The following is a 24,555-nucleotide window of genomic DNA, read 5'->3' as shown; positions in this document are numbered from 1 at the left end:
CTGAGGAAAGAGAGTGTGTGTGTGTGACTGGTTGCGCGTATGTTAAGAAAAATGATAGGGGATAGCTTGTGAGGAAAGCAGGGACAGGCAGGTGTATTTATTTAGATATTAGCTGATATAAACAGAGAAAGTGGAAGGAGTTTATTTGTTACTAAGAGAACCACGCAGCTGTAAATCATAGCCTATTTTCCTTTTGTTGTCAGGCGATGTAGATTATGTTGTCTCCCCACTACGACTCACAGGATGAGGAAATTATAGGTTCTGACTCACTGTTGGCTTCTTAGTACCTGGCACATCACTGCCCTCTATCACAAACTAGAATGAGACAGGGAGAGAAACCTGACAACGCAGGAGGAGGGTGAGGACGCAGGGTGGTTAAAGGGCGGAGAGATGGAGGAGAGGATCGAAAGGCGAGACCAGAATCTGAAGAGTCAGACGTAAAAAGATGAGGAGAGAAGAAGAGGAAATGTGAATTAACACAGAGAGGTGAATGGGGATGAGAGGAGAGAGAACAAAAGGAGAGGTGATGGAGGAGGGAGCAGGAGGGGGGAGGAGGAGAAGGCTGGGCCGTGTGCCAGGGTCTATTCCACCTTTGGTCTCCAGGCCTTTCTGAGCTGCCACCTTCTCTCACCTCTGTAATGTCATCAATGAAAAGGCCTTTAGGAGGGATGGAGGACTTGACTCGGGGTTCAGACTGTGACCGACACCAGCTGACGCTGCCAAGCCAAGCAGGATTCTGTTAGAATTAATTGGATGTCACTTTCAGGTACAGGGAACAAGGCAGGTTTTTTTTTTCACATTTGTGTAACTCGTGCTCCTACAGAATCAGGAAATTCAACATTTAGGCTGATGAATAATCTCAAAACAAGACTGTTTTTATTATTATAGTTGCCCGTTTATTTATCTGACGTTTGCTGTATGGCACATGACGAATTTCCGATAGGACTAATACATATCTATCTGTTAACACTCTGCTAATGTTGCTTCAGTGAACACCGTGGCCGCAACTAACAATTATTCTTGTTATTGATCAATCTGTTGATTATTTTTTGGGCTAATCAATTAATAGTTTAGTCTATGAAAACTAAAACAAAATAAATAAATAAAAAATACCTGTCACAATTTCTGAGGTGACGTCTTCAGACATCTTGTTTTGTCCCATCAACAGTCCACAACCCAAAGAAATACCATTTCAAATTATATAAAACAGAGTAAATGCAAAAAGACTTGCAAAGAAACTAGCAAATGTTTGTCATTTTTACTTGATAAACAACCAACATAATTGACGATGATCAAAATTGTTGCCTATTATGGCAGTATTGTAATAAGTAGAAAGAAAGTATGATGGCGTATTAGGGGGTAATATTCTGAGAAAAAACCTCAGAAATTCCGAGATTAAAGTTGTAAATTTCCGAGAAAAATTCCCAAATTTGCGAGATTGTAAAGAAAAATTTGAAAAAAGAAATAAACACGGAAAAATAGTGGAATGCAAAACCTTGGTAATGAAAAATAATGTTTTTTTTTGTTAAGGAACCACATCGCTTCACTTTGCAAGGTTGGCTCAACCTCATCACACCACCGTTAAATACTGTGGTAACGTGAGCCGCCGAGTGCAAAATATATTTTATTGTAGCGGACTCTCCATCCATTCATTCTCATCTGCTTATCGGGGGCAGGGACACGGGGGCAGCAGGGTATTCCAGACATCCCTTTCCTCAGCAAACACTAAAGTCATAATTCACCATAATCTCTGGTTCAACACAAGCAGTTGGGCACGGTTCCTTTAAAGCGCAGGTGTGTAATTATATTAACCAAGTGCGTTCGGAGTAACATCTTCTCGACGATTAGTTTTTAGTGTTAGCTGTGCTGAGACAAAAAAAAGGCACACACCTCCATGTAATATTTATATAAGAACACAGAACATGAAACAAAACGCGTTTATGTATCTTTCAGGACCTTTGCCTTGCTCAGAGGTCATCATTACCATAATAACATTACTTTAGGAGCAATAAAATTGAGACGGTGGCTGGTTTTACGACTGTTCGGCATTCTACTATTTTTCTTTTAAAATTATGACTTTATGATCTCGAAAATTTGTGAGTTTTTTGCTCGTAAATTTCCGACTTTCATGTCGAAAATTCCGAGTTTTTTCTTGGAATATTATTCCCCTTTACGGCTCCGTCGTTTTTTTTTGTTTTTTTTACCCATATGGCCCTGATACGGCACAATAAAGATTATTCTTAAATGTTTGATTTCTAAAAATGCTCCCTCTGTGAAAGACAGCTCTAAAGATAGCGTTTAATATTTCATAAGATTCACTTTTACGCTAGCAGTCATTTTGTCAGTAGTCACACTTTGCAAAGGGTGAATAATCTTTGTACCATGAATTGACTTCTGAGTGTCCTTGGTCACACTGAATCTACTGAAGATGTGGAGAATCTCTCCATTCTGTTCATTTTGTCCCCGTCACTGCAACATGAGCTGCACCGTGTTAGGTCTCGACAAACATGCTCCTATAGACGGGATCGATCGCCCAAGCATAAAGTAAACAACATGAGACGAAAAGTTCAGGCGACAGCTGCTCTCTTCCTTTTTGTCCGTCTTGCCGGTTGTTAAAGAGAAGTACATCCATCTCAGAAGCCACCTGTCATGTAACTGTTATAGAGCTTGATAAGGCATCATTGCAAGTCTTGAAACAAAGTGCTAAAAGTTAGTCACTGTTGACTTTTCACAACACCTCCCATTTCTTTTCTGCTCTATTCCCCAAAAAAGCTTCAGGCTGACACAGTCAGAGCAACAATATGAGCGTATACTTATGCCGACCTTTCAAGTGATTTCACTGTCACAGACACATTTCCAATGTCGGATTCAATTACAAGAGTTTCGCTAGAGTTGTGGCACGATCCTGTGATCTCGATTGTTTAGTCTAAGGTGGTCATAAAACTCAGTTCAAGCTGTCTTAAGTCAGTCTTTTTCTCCTCTTGACTACCCAATGAGTATGCTATACGTTATATGACATGATATATGATTGAAGCTAGCAATCTTCAGCTAAAACATACAGTTAGCTTGTAGGTTAATAGCAAACATGCCAGATGCTAACTTTAGCTTACAAGTAGCTCCATTCAGGACAGTGGCTAGCTAGCTAAATGGTAAATGGACTTGCATTTATAAAGCACTTTTCTAGTCTTCCGACCACTCAAAGCGCTTTACACTACATGTTAGCATTCACCCATTCACACACACATTCACACACTGATGGCAGAGGCTGCTAAGGTGCCAACTTTGCCCATCAGGATCTAATCTAAATACTCATTCACACACCGATGGCTCAGCCTTCGGGAGCAATTTAGGGTTAACGAACTGTGTATGCTAACTGAGTATGCTATAGGTAGCTTGGATTTCGAGGACTGCAGCAATTTGTGTCCACTTCTTTCTGAACAGTTTTTTTTTTTCCTGTAAACTTCCACCAGGAGCAGGATGTGACATCATCTCAAAAGGAATCTAGTTGTTGTCTTGTAAATAGTGACCCCTGCAAGATCCCCACTCTTTGCAAAATATTATAGTCTGTGACTGAAAACTCTGTGACTTAAGTCACATTGTCTTTAGATGTGAGAGGGTGTCAGATTTCAGTCTTTTCAAAGCCTTCCAGTGTACGTTGGGCATTACACATGGACACACACAGCACAATCTGTGAGCACCTCAACCACCGGTTCCAACTGTGAGAGTATTTCACAGCCCCGACGAGGGCTTTAATGTGCAATATGCTCACTAATTCAGTCACCCCCTCTCTGTCTCTTTTCACCCTTAATCTCTCTCCTTCTCTCTCACTCTGTGCGTCCGTCACAGCGGCATCTGTTGATGTCCTTTTAGCTACCGGGGGCTCAATCTGTCCAAAAGGCCCCACTCTGCTGCCACGCTGCTGCCACTCTGTTGCCATCTCCCGCCGATCCATTTATGCTCTACAGTTGGCGTGAAGGCCGCTCGGAGACTGAGCCCTTAATTACCACTAGAGTAAAGAGCATTAAAGGTTGGCAGAGTGGTGGATGTGATCCACATGTCTCTGCAACATCTGTTGTAGATTTAGTGGATATGTAGTGAGAAGTGTCGGTTGCTTCGTGGCACAAATAGAGGTTGTTTACAGCACAAAAACTGCAACACTGTACTGTTCTTTCAGTACAAAGGGAGCTGCAGGCGGCAGATGGTGGTGGAAATCAAAGACTGATGTAAAAATAATGTCCCAACATGTTCATCCACTCCAGTGAAGCCAGAGAGAGAACAATCAAGAGATATTGAGTTGGGACAAGATTCAACATCCTCTTTGATTATGTAGATATGTATAAAGAATATGAGGCGATCTATTACACCAATGAGGAACCATAAATGCTCCAATGAACAATATATTACATTTGCATGGGTTTGGTAATTTTCTAAAGTGGCAGTTACACTACACGGTCAGTGAATGTCAGTGGCAGCAATAGGCAATCTGTAAGTGCAATATAGGAAACAGTTTCTCCGTAGGGGTTCTTCTTCCTTTTACCTTTCTGTTTTTTCTTGGCAGAGAGTAACTTAACACCGGGCTGAACAGCAGCGTCTCACTGCCCTCTCAGTTTGAAAGTTTCAAGGCTGTTTAACCTCTGACCCCATCTAACATCACTGATGGGTCAAGGGTCTAAGGATAGATTGTGTCATATATTATCAGGCCCTCTTAGGTAAATCTGTGATTTTGGGGCTATACAAGTACTACTGGCTTGACTTTAACAGGTGAAGGGAAGAACTAGAATTACCGCCTCGCGGTTGTATGACTCCACCAACCGGTCAAGTTGCCGTTTTCATCCTTGTCTGTCCAAAATGTCATCACTTTGTCATTTTATTCTATTAGACGTTTGAGTGAAATTGTCATAATTAGCATATCAATTTGAGATATGGCCATAAAGGTCATAGTGACCTTGACCTTTGACCACCAAAATGTAATCAGTTCATCATTGAGTCCGAGTGGACATTTGTGCCAAATTTGAAGAAATTCACTCCCGTCGTTCCTGAGATATCAAGAGAATGGGACGGATGTGAGGTCAGAGTGACCTTGACCTTTGACCTCCAGACGTTCCTGAGATATCGCGTTCACAAGAATGGACCGGATGTACGCACAGACAGACAGACAGACAACCCGAAAACATAATGCCTCCAGCCACGGCTGTCGCCGGGCTGAAGCATCAGAAGGATGAGACCAGGAAAGAGGGGAATGTTAAACAGGTTGTTAGGGTGGTAACATGGATGATACTAGGGCAGATTAAAGGGGTATTCCAGCAATTTATTATTGCACTTTAACAAAGTTGAGGGACTCACAAGAGACAGAATAATGTGTGAAATGGAAATGGAGTGCCCCTTTAATGCCAAGTCTGTTCTAATCTCAAGATAACCTTTGACGTCAAGTGACTGACGTAAATAATTAACATCATAGCATTGTTTTTTTATAAAGACATACATAATAACAGTATATGGATACATAAAATAGACAGATAACACCCCTTTTGTCAACTTAACCTTTAAGTGACGATAATTTGAACACTAAATCCACTGTAAGTGCCCCCTACTGATACACTATGGTGAGTGATAGCAGGATACTGGCAGTTTTGTGCTGCTGGGTGAATACCAGGGGTGTACTTTCCCTGTACGTAAGTAAAAAGTGTTTCCCAAAGGCAGACTGTGTGCAGACTGAAATCACTCCACAATAGAGGAATACATGAATTTCTCTCTTCAAATAGCTCCTACAGTGACCTTGGCTATTTAAAGTTATCATGTGTAGTTCCTCTTTGTTACTACATGGCATGTGGCAAACTGTCATAACTATAACATGAGTCTTTTTTTATGCTGGTCATGCTACTATTACTCAACGTGTTGTATGGTAGTGTTGGAAACATCACTATAATGATGTACAGAGAATGTCTGAATGATTTCTATGTACTCGTAGCTAATCAGGTAAGTTGACTTTTGGAGCAATCCAGTAAAAACTCCCTGCCTCACCTGAACGGATTAGGGGAGTGGAATATTATACAGCAAAATGAAACCTGTGAAGTCAGTCTCCATAGATTGTTTCCAGTAGAAATTAAGGGAGCGATTGTGTTTTTCAGGACTTTGCCGATTCAATATTCCACTTGGTGAGGGAGAAGTACCGGTCGCTGGTGGGCGGCTGCAGTCCTGCGCACGCTCGACACAAATCCCTGGCAGGCATCGTAATGACCCGAGGTATGGCAAATTTCATTGACTTTTATATATCACTTTGAATTATTGAAGTGGTGCAATATAGAGAGAGCGAGTGAGGGAGGTAAAAAAAAAAGTGAGGGAGAGGACGAGAAATGGGAAGGGGAAGGAATTCTAGATTGAGAGAGAAATGATAAACTGAGGGTGGGAAGAGAGAGAGAGAGAGTCTCCACTCCATGCTGTACCTTGCACTCGTGCAGGAGAATATACCTTCCTGATGAATTATTGACTATTCAGAGTCTCTGAGGAGAATGCGACATGGTAGTGAGTGTCAGTCATCCCCACTGCATGCTGGACTCGCTGTGCTCAGGCAGCTCTGACAGGAGTTCCAGATGCCACGGTGGAAATCTTAACTAGATCAGCTTAAATCTGAAACTCGACTTGAGTGACACACTGAAGGAACAGTGAGGAGGAGGAAGCTTCGCACTGCTGTTCTCCTGAAACAATGAGTTACTACACATTTGTTTTTTCATGTGTGGTGTTTGTTGCATGTTACATCAGGGCCTCCCACACATACACACAACAACACACACGCAGACCCGTAAAGTATGTACAAACCTTGACTCACTCAACATCTCTCATAACACTATATGTGCACTGAGGCACACATACAGTACAGTGAAGCCTAGGATCGTCTGACAGGGAATTTGTACAAAACAAGCTGTCATGTTTTTTTAATCTGCTGTTTATGAAACACTGTCAAACATTTAAAGTTTAGCCCTTGTAGACTGCCGCACAGTCTACTATGCCTGGAAAAAAAAATATCCTTCTGGCGTTTATTCAAAACGGGACACAGGTCAACACAGATTGTTAGCTGTTAATGTTAATCGTTGTTGTTAACTTCCCATTACGAACACTTAAATAACCGTCATTTAAATCGTTATGTCCCAAAAGTTGTAAAATTCACTAATAGCCGATTCCAGAGTTATTTTCTTCGCTATAATGAACATGTACGGGACTGCACCGCCCTGCACGTTCAAATGACATATCTAAATGCATAGCTGTATGCAGCAATAATAATGGATATATTGGCTGTAATTCATCACTTTTATTATTTCATAATACACCCATGGGCTGTATGCTGTAAACCTGTACCGTGGTGGATGTATTAACGTCTCTGTTCCTAAACAACCGGCTATCGGCCAGTAGCTAGTAGTGCTAGTAGCATGACATAAACAGAATTGAATGTGGTAGCAGGCTATTTACTAATACGCTGGGCAAACGCACAGGGCACAGCCTCTTCTACATCCATGGTCTGTGTATATTGGACATCGATTTTAGGCGTCCTTACCATGAAAAAGTTTGAGATTGCTCTCAAAATCGGTGTGCTGGATTTTGTATGTCCGTCGCTCTTTATGCTCCTCTGGGAAGCAGCTGAGCAGAAAGTTAAAAATAAAGTAAGTAAATAGTTATAATAGTGTGCATATTCATAATATTTATATTCTTCAACACAGGGAATTTCAGTAGAGACATTATTATTATTATTATTATATGACAATAGAATATAAATAATTCAGTTTTACTTTTGTACGGCACTTTGTAGGCGGACGTTTTACTGGCGTCTGGTAGTCGCTTTCAGTCCAATCAGAAAACATATGATTCAACAAGCCATTCAGATTCGGCTCCCCTTCCTACTGTATGTCACAGCTCATTAGAATATATCGGCCACAGCTTGAGAACTACCTTTACAAAGATGCACCATATATTTCTTGCTAGCCAATCAGAGCAGACTGGGCTTTTTCAGGAGGGTCTCTTAAAGAGACAGGCGCTAAAATGGAGCGTTTCAGACGGAGGGTGAATACAGGGATATTCAGACACAGTGTGAGAAGAATAATGGTTTTTTTTAACATTAAATCATGTAAACATGTTCTAGGAGAAAAACAAAAACAAAGTATGAACCTGAAAATGAGCATGATATTAGCTGTCTTTGCTAGCGGTTGCAGTTAGCTGGTGATCTTTTAGACAGAAGTGAATGTTTTGTTGCTTGCTAAGGCGAGGTAGCTGAGCAGGTTATTTGATGTGTTGCGTGGCTAGGCTGCATGCTACCATTGATACAGTAGCAACATGTTATTCGGTGATGATGTTAGCTGGTGATATTATGGACAGCATGTAGTGAATGTAGCTTGCTTCAGAGGGCTGTGTTGAGTGTGTGGGTGCAGGTAATGAAGGGGTGGTTCTGGGATGCTGGAACACACTGTTGAGTCAGTGTGGTGGGCCCAACTCAACATTGAGAGGGGGTGCACCTGATGACCCTGTAAACTCGCCTGCACACTTAACATTCACACACAAATTCATATTGAAACAAATTTGATGTCTTCAGGGGTAAGATGATTCATGCATGGACTAGTTCTCATAGCGGAGGGTTGCTAACTACTGGCTATTTGCAAGACTGGAGGAACTAGATATGACCTTATAGTGAATGGACAACTGAGCAGGTATATGGTCTGGTCGAGTAGCTGAGTACCTGCTCTTTGCGTGGGTGAGAGTAGGATTCAAAGGCAGTTTAAATGTATGTTTGGTCAGGGCCAGAGAGTGGTGTCACCTGTCAGAGGGATCAGTAGATTTATGATGGCACAGCCTGAGAGCCTAATGATAGGTCAAACATCATTTAACATTAACACTGGGCTTCCATATTATTATAATTCTATGAGAATTACTGTTTTTTTGCAAACTTGTGGGCCTGTAAAGCCTTTTGAGATGACATACTTTGATTCAAGGCTCTAATGAGCCACAATATTGGCGAAGCATTTCAGAGATGGAGAAAAAATGTTGCTAATAGTTTAGCCTTCTGCTAACCATAGCTGTTGCAGTGAGCTCAGACATAGGGAGGGAGGAAAAAGGTTGTTTATTCCCCGAGCTACTTCTGCCATAGCTATCGTAGCCGTGAGGCTAGCTCACAGCGCTAGCCGCAGCCGTGAGCAGAAGGCAAAACTATCAGCAACGTTTTCTCTCCATCTCTGAAACGCTTCGCCGATATTGTCAGACTCATTTTGATAAGTCTGTCTTCCTTGTTGTGGGTTGCTTTGCAGTGTAGTAGTTGTTGCCAGTGCTAGAATAGCAACTTTTCCTGCAGGATGTTCCGCCGTTGAATCAGGTTTTCACCGAAGGGACATGCACGAGCATCTGTATTTCTAGAACAGCCAATAGGAACGCTCTTTCCCTGAAATGACCTGTGATTGGCCTCCCGTCACGGGCTACATTTCCTAAAGCCTGAAAAGAGAGCCAAGAGGAGGTGCAGAAGTCTAGTTTCCTCTCAGAACACTTGAATTACATTATGCTGAAAGGTTATTATGAAGTTTTTGCCCAATGATGCCAAAAGTATACTGCCTACTGCAGCTTTAACCCTGAAAAAATGGAACCAAAATAAACAGGTGAAGCCTGATAAAAATGACATACACACAAATGCACGCAGGTCTGCGCATGACACACACACATAAATTCATGCGCACACACACACACACACTCACAGAGGAGTGTTATCTCCCTGTGTGGCTGCAGGCTGTGGGGGTGCCGGGGTCAGTGAGGAGGGATTGGTATCTCCGCTGTCTTTGGAGTGCTGCAGCTCATCAGTTTAGACTTCAGTGAGACCAGCGCTCATCCTGACCTAATCCAATCCCTCTCCTCTCCTCTGCCTCCCAGTAATTGCTTCTGTTTGTTTATTAATAGCACATGTTATCTTCAGAGATCCAGACGTAGGGCTGCCAAGTATTCGCAGTGAGGCGGCGGCGGCGGCAGCAGCAGCGGTGTGGTGGCCAGCGTCCGTACAGTCAGACACCAAACTTGACAGGAACACTGGGGGGTCCTGTTCTGTTTCTCCCCCCACCTCTCTCTTTCTCTCTTGCTCTCTCTCTCTCTCTCTCTCTCTGTGTCTCATGCCCTGCCTCAAGAATATTAATCAGAGTCCGTCTTTGAACCATAGACAGACAGCAAACCCCCCCACCCACCACTCTCGCTGGAGTCCCGCCGAGACAGTTGAGCCTCAACCTGAGTGAGATTAGCCTCGCCACCGGGCTGAGAGTTGCGAGACGACCGCCAAAGTAAACCGCCAGCACACATTGTCAAATAGTGTGGAAAATCTCATTTGAATCGACCTGAGATAGCATTGAGTGTGTGGAGATGGTAAACAGGGTTCAGATGTGCTCAGAGACATGAAAAATCGGGAACGTCCACATGGAAAATGTTAAAAAATAAAATAAAAAAAACTCTTCCTCCTTTTTTTTTCACTTGTTTGTTGGATGGGATGAGAGAAGCTTCTTCTGAGGCTTTTTTTTTATTCAGCAGGGTGTTGAGACTCCTAGTGGGGAAAAATACCACAGGGACTCAAAGAAAGAGATGAGCGCAAAGGGTTTCAAACAAGTTGATTACAAATGGCGGTTAAGCTATGGTTCTTAGTCTGCATATCCATTTTCAAACAGGGATTTTTCTCTACTCTTTATCTGGTTTTCCGGCTGCCGCAAAATTTTAACGTTCAATAATCACATCCGGCAACAAAACAGCTTGCTCAGAGGCAAAAAACATTAGCAGAGATGTGCCCGGGGTGTGTTGCAGCACAGAGAGAGAGAGAGATTTGAGAGCTTCAGCAGCATTTCACAAAGACATCCTTATATGTTCACAGCAGTTGCCTGTTAAAGCTAATACGGATTCAACAGGGTGCAGTCTCTGCTCTTTTCCAAGTTGTTGTTGTTTTTTTTCTCTGCAAGTGCTGAGCATTTTCACAGATTTTTCTGATATTCAGACGACACGCGACGGATGACATTCAGTGTAATCATCCAAAATCTAGCGATGAAAGAACACATGAAAGATAGGATTTACGGAGCTCAACCTAAATGGCATTTAATAGAGTTTACTAAAAGTTGACCTTGAGAGCTCAGTCTGCTTTAGAAGAAAATGTTTTAATATCTGCTTTATGGTTGCTCAGAGATAATGGCTGGCTTATTAGGAACCGTTTTTGCCTGTTTTATAAGCACAGAGAATAAAGGGATTCAGATAATAGCTCTGCAATGTCCGTCGATGGCAGTTGCCTTGTGTAATAATGTATCACTGTAAAGTTCATGGTCATGTCATTTATATGGATTTTTCCTGTTTGACTACCCAAGTGGTGGCTAATAATGAGAGTGAAGTCTTCTTAGCAATTTGTCCTTGCTTTTCACTTGAAATATATAATAGCTTTTTTAGTTGAGGCTGTATCTCTAATATCTTGTAGATATTTGTTTCAGTTGACCGTGAGTTTTTTTGAGTAGTTCACGGCGACTCACTGGTTAGCCAGCTGGAGCCTTTCTGTGTGGAGGTTATCTTATGTGCACAGGTGTCTCTAGTTTCTTGCAGTGTTGGAAAAGGTATTCAGATCCTAGTACAAGTCCTGCATTCCAAATTCTTTATAGTAAATTAGTAATAGTCGTAGTAGTAGTTAGGTATCAGCACCAAAATGGTATCAAAAGATATTCATTATGCAGAATGCACCACTAATTTCTTTAACGCATTAATGCAATCGATCTTTCGGAGGTTGTAGCCGGCTCAGAGCTTAAAGCTAGAGTGAAGATACTGCTATCATATGAAACTAGAAAACCTAAAGAATCCATCGGTACCAACCATGTCATACTAGCTCCTCATGAAGGAGGTTAAATAACGCTCCAAACTTACGCTAAATTTTGGCGAGGAAAAACTGGCATGGCCATTTTCAAAGGGGTCCCTTGACCTCTGACCTCCAGATATGTGAATGAAAATAGGGTTCTGCCCTTTTTCAGGTTAGAGCAGCAGCCCCTCAAAGTGTCTGTGCGTGTCCCTGTTGGGTTGGGATTCCTGGCCTATTTTTAGTGGATCTCCACAAGTGTGGATAATTAATGTCCTTATTAGCATTCCTTTGGTACACTACTTGTTACAGTGTGTTACATGCCTTTAACACACCCTAAAATTTAAATCATCATCATCTAAATCCAACTGAGCTTTCTCTCCCATAAAGGATTAAGGGAACCGTGTGATCCAGTGTAGCTTTATTACCGTATGTGACAAATTAAAGAGGCACTCCACCATCTTTACACATGATGTTCAAGTAACATGTCATGAAGAAGAGCACCATTCAGCCTGTGAAAACAGTTCATAATGTCTTCTAGTGATGCGCGGGTCGACCCACAACAGGCGGGTTTGGATGAGCGTATTAGAAAATATCGCGGGTCAAAGAGTGACAAAGCAGCGTTCCAAGTAAGTTATTAGTAACTTACAGAAACATTGGTGCAATAGTCCACCTTCTTTTTCCCTCTCTCTCTCTCTCAAAAAACACACACACCAGCTGTGGTGACGGCACATCATTTTAACACATTCCGTGCAGCCACCACCTCTTAATGCGCTGTCAAGAGGTTGTGGTCATTTCATGTTTTTCTGTGAGATCACACGCACACACACACCGCGGCGCTCGAGTCCGCTTCTATCCTTGTCTCAGACCTCAGTCCTTACATTTATTGTGCTACTCTAATGCATAAAGTCAGCGGTCTGCAGGTCGGGTCGGGTTCGGGTGGTTGATCAACACATACTGTACTTTTGCGGGTCGGGCGGTGCAGATTGGCTCTCATAATGGGTCGGGTGGGTGACCCGTGCATCACTAATGTCTTCTGTTGCTCTCCAGGGAGCTTTCAAATGTTTGAATAAATAACCCCGATGATGTCATCATTAAAAAAAAAATACATGTAGGTGAGGCTGTCTGATCTAAGTAGCCTAATCGACTGGCTCATCGTCTGCTGCAGCGCTGTGTAATGCAACAGGGTCCAAAATTAACACTTGCCAGTTGCCAAATGCGGGTAAATTTAGTCTTTGGTGAATAAATTATGCAGACCACTCGCCGGGCCGTCGGACTTTGTGAGCTGGTGGACCGTTTAAAAATCCGTAAATTTTTTACTGGCCATCCGACCCCGTCTGTCTCTACCTGCCCTATCCAAACCACCAGGAAGAGCGCCGGTCGTTGATGCCAATTTTCATAGTGGCCAAACGGCGGTACTACAACTTAGGTGTCCGTTGCGTGATGCCATTGGGCCCAAAAAGACTTTTTCCCATAGACTTACATTGGGAAAGAGACGTCTGTAACTCAGCAGATAATTATTTTTGAGGTGAATCAACTTCCCAGTACAAACACTCTAATAGCTTAGGTTCTAAAAGTTGTAAAATGCACTAACAGCCGAATCCAGAGTTATTTCCCTTCTTCCGTTCATGTGAATGAGACCCAGACCGAGGCTGGAGCGAGGGCCTGGAGGTGGAGTTAGCGAGCCGTGACGACCGAGTCATGTGACTGAGTCATTTGACCGAGCGGACGCTACTGCGCCTGCTCCATGGGCCCAATGGATGCGGAAGATCGCCGGAAGATCCGGGTACTTTTCCACTTGGAAGTCGAGCCATTTTGGCTTCATGCGCTACTGAACAACTATCATAGGAATGAACGGGGCCCCGCCTCCAACGCTGTATCCAGTTCTCTTTATACATCCATGGCCCTCTCTGTGTGCCTGTCATTCGGGGTGTGCATGAGAGCATGCTGCTGTGTGCGTGTTGCGGGACTAGGCTCACCGGCAAATCACAGCCAAGTTAGTTAAACTTGTACTTAGGCTCCGCTGTAGCCTATTCCGTCGCTACTGTTGTGGCTGTGAAATGGTGGGGAAATTGTTTTTAAATTGTTACATTTTTTTCATCTAGCAGCCACCTTGGCCGGTAAGCTAAAAGGTTAATTTTAATGCAGCCTGGTGGTGAGAGGCCATTTTTAACCAACATGCAGACAGAGCAAGCGGAGAACCAGTGTTGTGTGGTGGAAGTAATGCAACATTAAGCAGAAACACAGAAGTAATACGCTGTAGCTGTTTGATAAATACGATGACTTTCTAACATAACGAGAAAAACTGGTTCAGCAAAAAATATTTCCAGTTTTGCCTTAGTCTTTACTTCTCAGAGCAGACACCGTGGTATGGTCTCTGCTTCGTTAAAGGAGACACTATTTTGGGCTCTATTTCTGTAACTCAGTTGCACAAGGGGAAATCAATGGCACACAGTGCAGGTGTGCAGGGATTGGTCTGTGACACAGTTGGAAGCAAGGGAAGAATACATTTAGTAACAAATGTTGATATCAGTCATGACCAATAAAATTACCTCTCTTGAAAGCAACATGTCTGTGCCTCAGCACTCAAGCAATTTAGTGATGGATGGAACGGTGTGGTCTATATCCACCACTCTCAAGAGGAAACCAGAATCCCCATGGCTGAATATAATGTAGATTCAAATAAGTTAAACTGGCCAACTTGGCCTCAAAGAAAGGTTAGTAATATCTTGAATATGATTTTTTTTTTTAGTGTCAATCACTTGAATATGAGTGCAATTTGCTCGCACTTTTGATGTGGTCTGCACAAATTCCCTTTAGTATTTGACAGGGAAATTGCACTGCTTTGCTTGATTGTTACCACACCCCCCTACCTTAATACAGTGTTAAATAAATGCACCTCTGTGCTGTCACAGAGTGTGTTTACCTCCTCAGTTGCCATAGTGAGGCGGCGTGTGCTTCGTCTTCCTGTTAGAGGCCGTTGACAGTATTGTGCACTGAACAGTATAGTGCAGTTGCCATAGTGAGTAGTTCCAGGTCTCCCGTCTGAGATGTACATGCTTTTTGACAGTGCTGTTATCCTGGGGTGTGACATCTTTGAATCACCAGTAACAGATGTATTTGTGTGTGAAGAGTGCCTCAGGCCTTTGACTCCACTCTACCTCGTTCCTTTTGACCCTCTCTTTTTGTATTTCTGTGATGCAGCTGATTATTCCTGGTTTAAAAACAGCACACTGCCTGTGGGGCTCTCTATCTCCTCTCTGTGTGTGTGTGTGTCTCTTTCTCTCTCTCCCCCTCTTCCATTCATCTCTCCTCCTCCTCTCCTCTCTCCTGCAAACTGAAGGCAACCTCAGTGCCAATTTCATGGCAGGGTAGTGAGCAGCGCAGCAGAAATTATCCACTGCAAAATTGATCTAAACAATCGCAAAGTGGAACGGCAGGGAAAAGCAGGAGAATGAAATTGGTTGAGTCTGTTACCTTTTAGAACTTGCTTTATCACCGAGAAGGAATTGGGCTGCATTGCTTACAGGGAATGCCAATACTCATGATATAGAGATTCTTTATGGTGCTGCCCAGTCATAAATATTGTATGTTTTTTTTGTGCAGTAGCACAGTAGGTTTAACCTGCTCTTTTCTACACCTTAATTTACTATTCCTCCATGAGGGATATTTACAACAAAATGTGTTGGAAAAAATGCTTTAATAGTTGCATCCAAGTGTTGAGAGAAATTATTATCTCACTGTTGACGCATTTGATGAATCACTACACACAGTGGCATGCACAGGACGATGTGTTTCTGAAATACATCATTCTGGTAAAGACCTGTTTGCACTCCAACAGGTGAGATGCTAGTAAAACATAAATGTATATAATGACTCACAAGAGAAGCAGCGAACACGGACCATTATTATTTACAACAGCATTTACTTTTTCTGAACTTAGTATCTTCCAATTGTTGCTTTGGAGCATGTCTCAATATTCAATTTATAAAAAGGATAGACCGGAGGACTGTTATCATTACCAGCACTGGCAGTTTCTGATGTAGGTACATTATTACTCAGAGTGAAGGATACAGTTTTAGTGATTCACTTTGCAAAAGAATCAGTCTTAAGCATTAAAACCGGTCCTACATGGTGACAAAATATGTTTAAAGCTGCTATAATCGACAATTTATATTAATCCCATGACTATTTGAATGTCGCTGGTAGTCAGTGGTCATTTTTAACAGGAGAGACAGATGGTTTGTTTGGTTCACCACCACCGGTGAGCCGTGGTCGGGGCCATAGATTCTAACTTGCACAGACCTCAGTCAGATAAAGGATCAATGAGTCAGGCAGACTAGACGAACATATTCAACTACACAACCCCTTTTACCCCTGCATGCTCTCTGCTACTAGAGGATGGAGAGGGGGATGCCAGGTTAACAAGGGGGAAGCATATCACCTACTGCTGGTAGTGATGAACCCATGGATAATAATGACCTGATTCTGCAGTTCCCCCTCAACTCTATTGAGCATTGTAGCATCTTTCAGCTAATTGTTTTGGTTTCCAGGCCCACAACTTTCACTATGCATCGCTACAGTGTTGTTTTCAGCTAGCAACCAGCTGATGAACATAGTGGAGCAGTTAGCAGCTAAAGAGCCACATACAGTGGATACCGCTTATAGTGAGCACGTCTGTCCGGCTCAAATTGATCACTATAAGCGGCTGATTATTATAGACACATTTTTGTTGTTGTGCATCATTTTTCATGCAGATTACCATCTAATTGACATCTGTGTATTTATTACATGAATACAAAGTAATGAAAGGGACCGCTTCGCTATTTGAACGGAACGGTGCAGAACGGTGCCCCTTTTGCCCGGACTCCTCGCTCTCTCACCCGGTCAGAGAAAATGACTTTCCTTTATCCCTTCATGATATCAATGTGCACGCAGCATCAGCTTCAGGTATCCAGCCGGACAGCAGACGGTCCGCGAGGCAAGGTATCATGGGAGTAAATTAAAAATAAAACAAAAATTAGTAGTTAAAACATTAGTCTAACATAGTTTTGCACACCGAAACACCAAAAACACCGTAAGCGGACTACTTGATTACTATAAGCAAATTATTTAAACAGCATTTGTATAGGAATGATTCTGTCCCTAGCTGTATGTCCCTCAGGAGTTGGTGGAGACCAAAAACAGAGCTAAAAGCAGACTGAAAATTGACATTACATTCGCCAGGTGTCCAAAACATGACTCCAAATGAAGGCTAATGTTGCTCTGTATCCGCCGCATGGGTAAATAATAAACAACTGTTTGCTAAAAACTTTGCCATGTCAACTTAAAAGGTGATGGTATATCAGTGTTGTGTTTACAGCTTGGTCCTGCAGTCTCCAAGTAGCAAAAAAAGATTCTGTTAATGGAGGTTTAGGTATTACCAACATAAAACCACATTAATGGGGTGAAATAGTTTGATTCATTTTGTGTGTCAATGACTTGAAACAGAAAAATAAGGCAGATCCGCCCACTACTCTTTGGAAACATAAAATTATTTCAATCTACTGGCAAAAATAGAAAAAAATTGAAAAAGATTTTTTTTATTTACTAGACAATAAGGTTTGCTTTGATACTGTTATACCAATCCAATAGTACAAGTACAGTACATTAATTAGAGATTTTAAAAATCCATACAACATTAGTTTTTTAAGACACGCTGTAGTTTCTAGAGTAAAAGTTGAACTTGTTCAACCCTACCTTAGACTTTCCTTTCTTCTTCTCTATGCTCTCTTTTTCCTCTACTGCCCACACACCACACACACACTCCTCCCTCCCTTCCTCCCTCCCTCCCTTAACTTTTTCCTCCCTTGCCCTCCTTCCCATTCCTCATCAGTGGAGGTGTCAGGACTCTACCGCCGCAGTGCCATCTGGGCCGAGGCTGATAAAAGCTCATGTGCCGGGCCGGCGATGCCTGCAGGTCTGCCAGAAGCCAGCGAAGCCTGACTTTCAGAGGCGATGGGAGAGATTTGTGGCAGCCAAGGAAGGAATGGCATGCCGTTAACGTGCTGATCCAGCCTCGCCCCCCCTCTGCACCACCTCTGCCTATCTGTCAGTCAGTCACATTGCCCTGCACTGGCCTGAATCCTCACTGAGAAAAGTGTCTTTTCCTCAAAGGAAAACCAACATGAGACGGGATGAATTTGTGATCTGCGATCTCTCTCATGGCATTTGCTTCATGTCTCACATTGAGAATGACGCCGCGGTGACCTCTTTAGAAGCTCTTATGGTATCATGCTGTCCGGACAGAACTGAATGGAACCAAGGCCTGAAGTGTCAGGAAAGACCTCATAAATCTGGCTGACACACAACACCAAATCTCTCACAAGGAAGTTTGCTACTTCCCAATAGGTAGCAGCTACCAACCACCAACTATCAGTATCTAGTCCTCCAAAGGTATTTGTAAAATGTACTGAAGCAGTAGAAAGACTGCTCATTTGGCTCTAGATCATTGTGGCCACATATGTCAATGGTTGGCTTATTGCAGCTCCCTTAAAGCAAACACAAAGTCGCACAGGGAGCATCTGTTGAACTCGGGTTTCAGAGTAAATATAGAGAAAACTGTCCTCCCTCCTTTCCTGTTCTTGAGGTCCTGACAAACCATGCCGACGGTTGGCCGTCGGATAGTTTGGGGCCGTCGGTGAGCGTCCGTCCGCCTAGTTTTTTTTGGTGTGTCCTGCACCGTCGGCTCTAGTCTGCACGTGTCTGAGTTTATTTGGCCGATTGGCGGTTCAGCTTAAACAAATTAGTGCACGAGAAGAGAAACGGACTTGTCCTCAGTCTTCTCATTTCCCTTTTTGAATGACAAATATACGTGGTAGTTGGCCGTCGGCTGGAGTCTTTGCGGTGTGTTGGAGTGCTTTTTGGCCAAGACAAAGGTGATGCGAGGTGACGCAGCTGGTGGCCTTTGTCGACGTTAGTTCTTTGATGTCAGGTTGGTGTGTCTGGGCCTTTAGACACGGCCCATTCCAGTTGTGTGGCTAAAATGTGAAGAGGTGAACTTTTTGAATGAGGTGTAGTGCCAGCGTCAGACCAGTTTGGGTCTCTTCCTTTCCTTCCTCCTTGGATCCAGCTAATCCTGGCTGGTGTGGTGTGATAGGAGCTTCTGAAGAAACGCTCACTCATGCTACTCAGAGAACTGTGGTTATGGAAATAACCCAAAGTTATCTGTCAGAATGACCTTTTCACCCTGTTCTCCTCTTATGTTTCATTATGTGAGCAAAGGGAACTCTTCCACCTTGTCTTAGAGTCCAACTTCAGTCTAAGGTCTATTTTTCCATCCGCCCATCGCTGGTTGTATTGGCTTCAGTCTATTTTAGTTTGACTTATATTTTCTTATCAATTTCTGTCTGCTATTTTATGCTACTTGACTCTAAAAATACTTGCCATGACATGAAAATGGTGTAGTGTTAGAACATTTTTGGCATAACTATACCAAATGTTTATTCACTTTTCAAGGTCAAGTTGGCAATGTCTGAAAGTGTTAAAATGTGCACAGGTGTGGAGGCACAGGTGTGGAGGCACACTGAGCATGACCTTATTGATGGGAAATGCATCCATTATCCCAGATAAGTTTAAGACGCCTCCTCCATACAAAATACATGATAGATGAAAGATGTCTGGGGCTTCTACTGGCTACTTCTCTATGATTTCTGAAGCCAACATGTGTTTCAAGTTCAACGTGATTTATTCATGTCCTCTTCCAAAATTAGACTCTATCCATTATGCATAAATATATTACAAATAGAGAACTAATAGTCACATTTATTGGGGTTAGGGTTAGGGTCAACTTTGGTCACATTACTGTTGGTTTCTTGTTGTTAATTTTAGCAATGCAAGTTTGTTTTCTTCCTCTGAGAATATCAGTGTGCGTTCATGGACTTCTTCCTTAATGATGACAAAATGCCTCCAACAGACAGAAAGGTGAGGAAGGACATTAGCTATTAAACACTGAGGGGCTACTATTAAACTCATGGATTAAGGAATCAATGTAGTCAATGGAACGTATGACAAGCAAAATGACGGGAACATTTGTCTGTCTGTGATTGTTCAACAGGTCTGGACCTGAGGCACGCCCAGGTGGTGGCGTTATCCACGGGCACCAAGTGTATCAACGGGGAGTACCTGAGTGACCAGGGACAAGTGGTCAACGACTGTCACGCTGAAGTCACGGCCCGCAGAGCCCTGCTACGCTTCCTCTACTCTCAACTTGAACTCTTCTTGAGGTAACAGATCAATCTTCAGCTGTATCTTTAACACACGCAGACATTCTTCCAGTGCCATACTTCATTTTCTGTAGCTTTGACCCCTTTTACCATTTACTAATGAACTGTTAGTGGTCATTTCTGTTTACATAAATCCAACTTTATGATGTCATACAATCTTATATGCCATAAATCCATAATTGTATTTATTAAAGTGGGTAGAAATGGAGCAAATGTGATTAAAAAAAGTTATTTTTATAAAACGGTCACTATATCCTGAAAGTAGTGCATGAGACAGGTAACCTGAAAAAAATCACGTGCCTCGGTGTCCTCCGGTGCTCCCAATGGCATCTACAAGATTTCAAAGGCTGGAGGAAAACAACGAATCAGAGCCGTCTCTGAGCAGCTGTCAATCACTCGCGAACTTCGACCAAACGGTCAAACTAGGCAGCGCTGATCAAATATGAATCAATATTCTGTTACTGTAATGCCTATTTCTTGCCGCAAATGTTTTCAGAAACATCTTGTAGTGTACTGTGTAGCTATAAAATTAGAAAGTTTGTGACCCAGCAGCCATGTTGAGAACAGTTGAAGAACTTCAAAGCACCGCCAACCAGCCGGAGAACAGCCAATAGGAACACACTCTCTCTGAAATGACCTGTGATTGGCCAAAGTCTCCCGTCACAGGCTAGTTTTTTAAAGCCTGAAAACAGAGCCGAGAGGAGGTGCAGAAGTCTATTTTTCTCTCAGAACACTTGAATTACAATATGCTGAAAGGTTATTATGAAATTTTGCCCAATGATGCCAGAAAAGTTCTGCCTACTGAAGCTTTAAATTATTACATTTTGAATCCACTGATATAGCTCATTATTGCTTGCTGTAACTAGTTGATTGGTAGTCTGGAAGGCTGGCTTATTATTGAAAAATCAATCGCCTTCATCTCATGCTAGTTTGCTGATTTAAACTGACTCCATTTCAGCCAAAAATACAACACAAATGGAATGTTTTAACTCTGAAAATAATGAAAGGATCACACTGAATGATTGTTTGGGAGTTTGGCCCACTGATTATCTCACCCAGACTGAGAAGAAGATTGGCCTAAAATCATCTAATGTGGATGTTTTTACGTAGAAAGAGACTGGCATTATTCAAAGTTTAATGATAAACCAAAGTAGGGCTGCAACTCACAATAACTTTAACTATCAATTATTATGGATTTATCAGCTGATTTTAATAGTTTACTATCTCAGGAGACAGAAAAGTAACAAGTATTCACAAAAAAGAGAGTGGAGCCAGTGAATTTTTGGCGTTTTTGCCCAAAAAATGACTTAAGCAATCAATAATGAAAATAGTTACACATTTACTTTCTATCGATTGACTTAATTGATCAATGGACTAATCATTTCAGCTCTAAGCCAAAGTTGATATTGATTTGTATTATATGTAGCTGTACAGCTGCTATAGGTTATATCAGGATCGTGTTGGTTAAATGTAACTATTATTCCGATCCTTTAATTAAAGGGATAGTTTGGGTGTTTTGAAGTGGGGTTGTATGAGGTACTTATCCATAGTAGGTGTATTACTTACAGTAGATGATGGTCGGCGTGGCCCAGTTTTGAGGAACAGACGAGAACCGTCACTGGAGCAAAGCAATGTATTACTGTGGACGGGGACGGCAGAAAAACGTATTTTAGCCTCCTAAAAGTAAGGTTCAGCTAAAAAAATCAATATCCGTTTAAGTGTACGCTATATTCACGGCTTTATCTCGCCGTTAGACAGCCCTTTCCTTCTCCCTTCTGACGGGGAACTGAACTGAAAGTCGGAAAGTATTCTAAGTATAGCGTACATTTAAATGGATATCAATTTGTTTTAGTGGAGCCTTTCATCTAGGTGGCAAAACTACTGTATGTTTTTCTGCCGTCCCCGTCCACAGCCCTGTATTGCTTTGCTACGGTGCCGGTGATCCTGTCTATTTCTCACACCTACTGTGGATGCATACCTCATACAGCACCACTTCACAACACCCGATCCCTATTCCTTTAAGTAAAAGTAGCAACACAACAGTGTAAAAATACTCCCTCACAAGTATTAAAGTCTTGCATTCAAAATTTTAAAAGTACAGAAGTATTATCTGCCAAATTAACTTAAAGCGGAACTATGTCACTTTTGAAAGAAGAATTAACAGATTATTCCTTTTTACAGATTAAAAGTTTTGTAATAAATCACACCCTCGCTCACTCAGGGAGTTTTGCTGCTTGCTGCAGTAGCTTAAAGTCCAACTGAAATGAAATTGCATTTTTTTTTTCTGTCTGCGACAGCACACATATCTGCTCTGTGCATCACTCGTCCTGTGTTCACCTTTGAGAAACTTTTTTTTCTTCCTTTTCGTGATGCAAAACTATAAACGGTATATTTAAAGAACACTTTGACATTATCTTTGACTACAAGAAGGGATGACTAAATGTGATCTCAGTTGGACTTTAAAGTGGCTAAATGTAAGATCATTTTAGTAAAGTTTAGATAGATATTGCAGATTTACTGACATTACTGAGTCAGTTAAATGACTTAATGACTCCTTTCTATTTGTGATAATGTTACACTATATTTTAGCATTATCCTGTAATTGTTGACTCACGGCCACAGTGGCCAAATGTTGCATAATCTCTAGTATTAAAAATAAAAGTACTAATAATACATCAGAAAAATATGCAACCCTCTCAGCGTTACATTATTATATATTATATAATTGGATTATTACTGTAATTAATATATAAGCAGAATTTTACTGTTGCGTCGAGATCATTATTCCTACAGTATTTATATTATTTATTACACTTTACTGTTTTATCTATAACAAATCCTGTAATCTAATCCTGAGCTAAATAATGCTCCAAATATACGCTACATTTTGGTGAGGAAAACCTTGTATGGCCATTTTCAAAGGGGTCCCTTGACCTCTGACCTCAAGATATGTGAATGTAAATGGGTTCTATGGGTACCCACGAGTCTCCCCTTTACAGACATGCCCACTTTATGATAATCACATGCAGTTTGGGGGCAAGTCATAGTCCAGTCAGCACACTGACACGCTGACAGCTGTTGTTGCCTGTTGGGCTGCAGTTTGCCATGTTATGATTTGAGCATATTTTCTATGCTAAATGCAGTACCTGTGAGGGTTTCTGGACAAAATTTGTCATTGTTTTGTTAATTGATTTCCAATTATAAATATATACATACATTTGCATAAAGCCGCATATTTGCCCACTCCCATGATGATAACAGTATTAAATACTTGACAAATCTCCCTTTAAGGTACATAAATCAATATTATGATCACTCCCTCTGCATGCCATGAACTTATGGTCCCTCCTTGTTCACATGCATTCCATGGTCCACGGCGTAGGCTTCATACATACATTATACATACCTCCATACATTAGTTTCCAAGGTGCCTCCAACTATTTTAACATGCAGTACAGTACATTATGCATCACAGTGTGCTTAATAGCATTAAATATGTTGTGTTGTTGTGACCTCCCGCTGCAGTGCCAAAGCATGCTCTCTCCTCTATAATAAGCTCCATGGAAACAGCACCGCTTTGTTCACCAGAGACTTTTCAATAATCAACGAGCCATATGGGCGCCGTTCTCTCCAGCTAACTAAGCATACTATCACACACTCAACTGGTTTCGGCTCAGGGTCTCAATGGCCTATTTGTTTTTTAGCACTTTTTTAAACGTACCTACTCTGTGTGTCTTTGCAACCTGCGCAGCGTGCTCCGGTGCACACAAGCTCACCAGGATTTTTACCAGTGTCAAGTGACAGTCTTGATGAGTTCTGACTCCTGACTGCCTCCAGTGCATGAGCATATATTATGTTTTTGAGCTCCCCGAGGAGCTCGATAGCAAGGCTGATTCATCAGATTAGCGGCTAGGAGTCTAGATCATTGAATGTCAGATTTGCATACACAGCACTGACTTTTTGTCTTAGCACAATGCTGGGTGGCAGGTACAGAGACTTTGCGGCTGAGTAAAATGGCTAATGGGGAAGATAACTCATAATGAAATGACCAAACAAAATGCCAGAACTGCCATATTTACACTCAGCGAAAGGACATCGGAGACAGAGGAGAGGTTATACAAAGAGTGCAGCCGTGCTTTGCATTGTGATGCGTAGTTTAAATATACTATGTGCACGTACTTACGTGTGTGTGAGTGTTGAAAGCCGTATTCCTGCAGAAACAGTGACCCAGATTTTTAAATTAGATTAACTATATGTGTCACCTAGTCGGCCATATTGCAAGAATTCAGCTCATTATTAATGAATGGAGTGAAAAAAAAATCTGATTTTAAAGAACGGTGTGTAACATTTAGGGGGATCTATTGGCAGAAATGGAATATAATATTAATAAGTATGTTTTCTTTAGTGTATAATCACCTTAAACTATGAATCTGCCATGTTTCTACAGTAGCCCAGAACGGACAA

General features: G+C 41.9%; 1 protein-coding gene across 1 annotated transcript in view; it reads left to right on the top strand.

The window, feature by feature from the left end:
- adarb2 (adenosine deaminase RNA specific B2 (inactive)) overlaps positions 1-24,555 on the top strand; it is a 225,697-nt gene that overhangs the window by 173,456 nt on the left and 27,686 nt on the right. The window contains exons 4-5 of the mRNA XM_074622661.1: positions 6,129-6,243; positions 19,923-20,091. Coding sequence (XP_074478762.1) covers positions 6,129-6,243; positions 19,923-20,091 — 284 coding nt within the window. The remainder of the gene's footprint in view (positions 1-6,128; positions 6,244-19,922; positions 20,092-24,555) is intronic.

This window comes from Sebastes fasciatus, chromosome 21 (genome assembly GCF_043250625.1).
Source record: "Sebastes fasciatus isolate fSebFas1 chromosome 21, fSebFas1.pri, whole genome shotgun sequence".
Classification (NCBI taxonomy): Eukaryota; Metazoa; Chordata; class Actinopteri; order Perciformes; family Sebastidae; genus Sebastes; species Sebastes fasciatus.
This window is presented reverse-complemented; position numbering and strand designations above follow the sequence as displayed.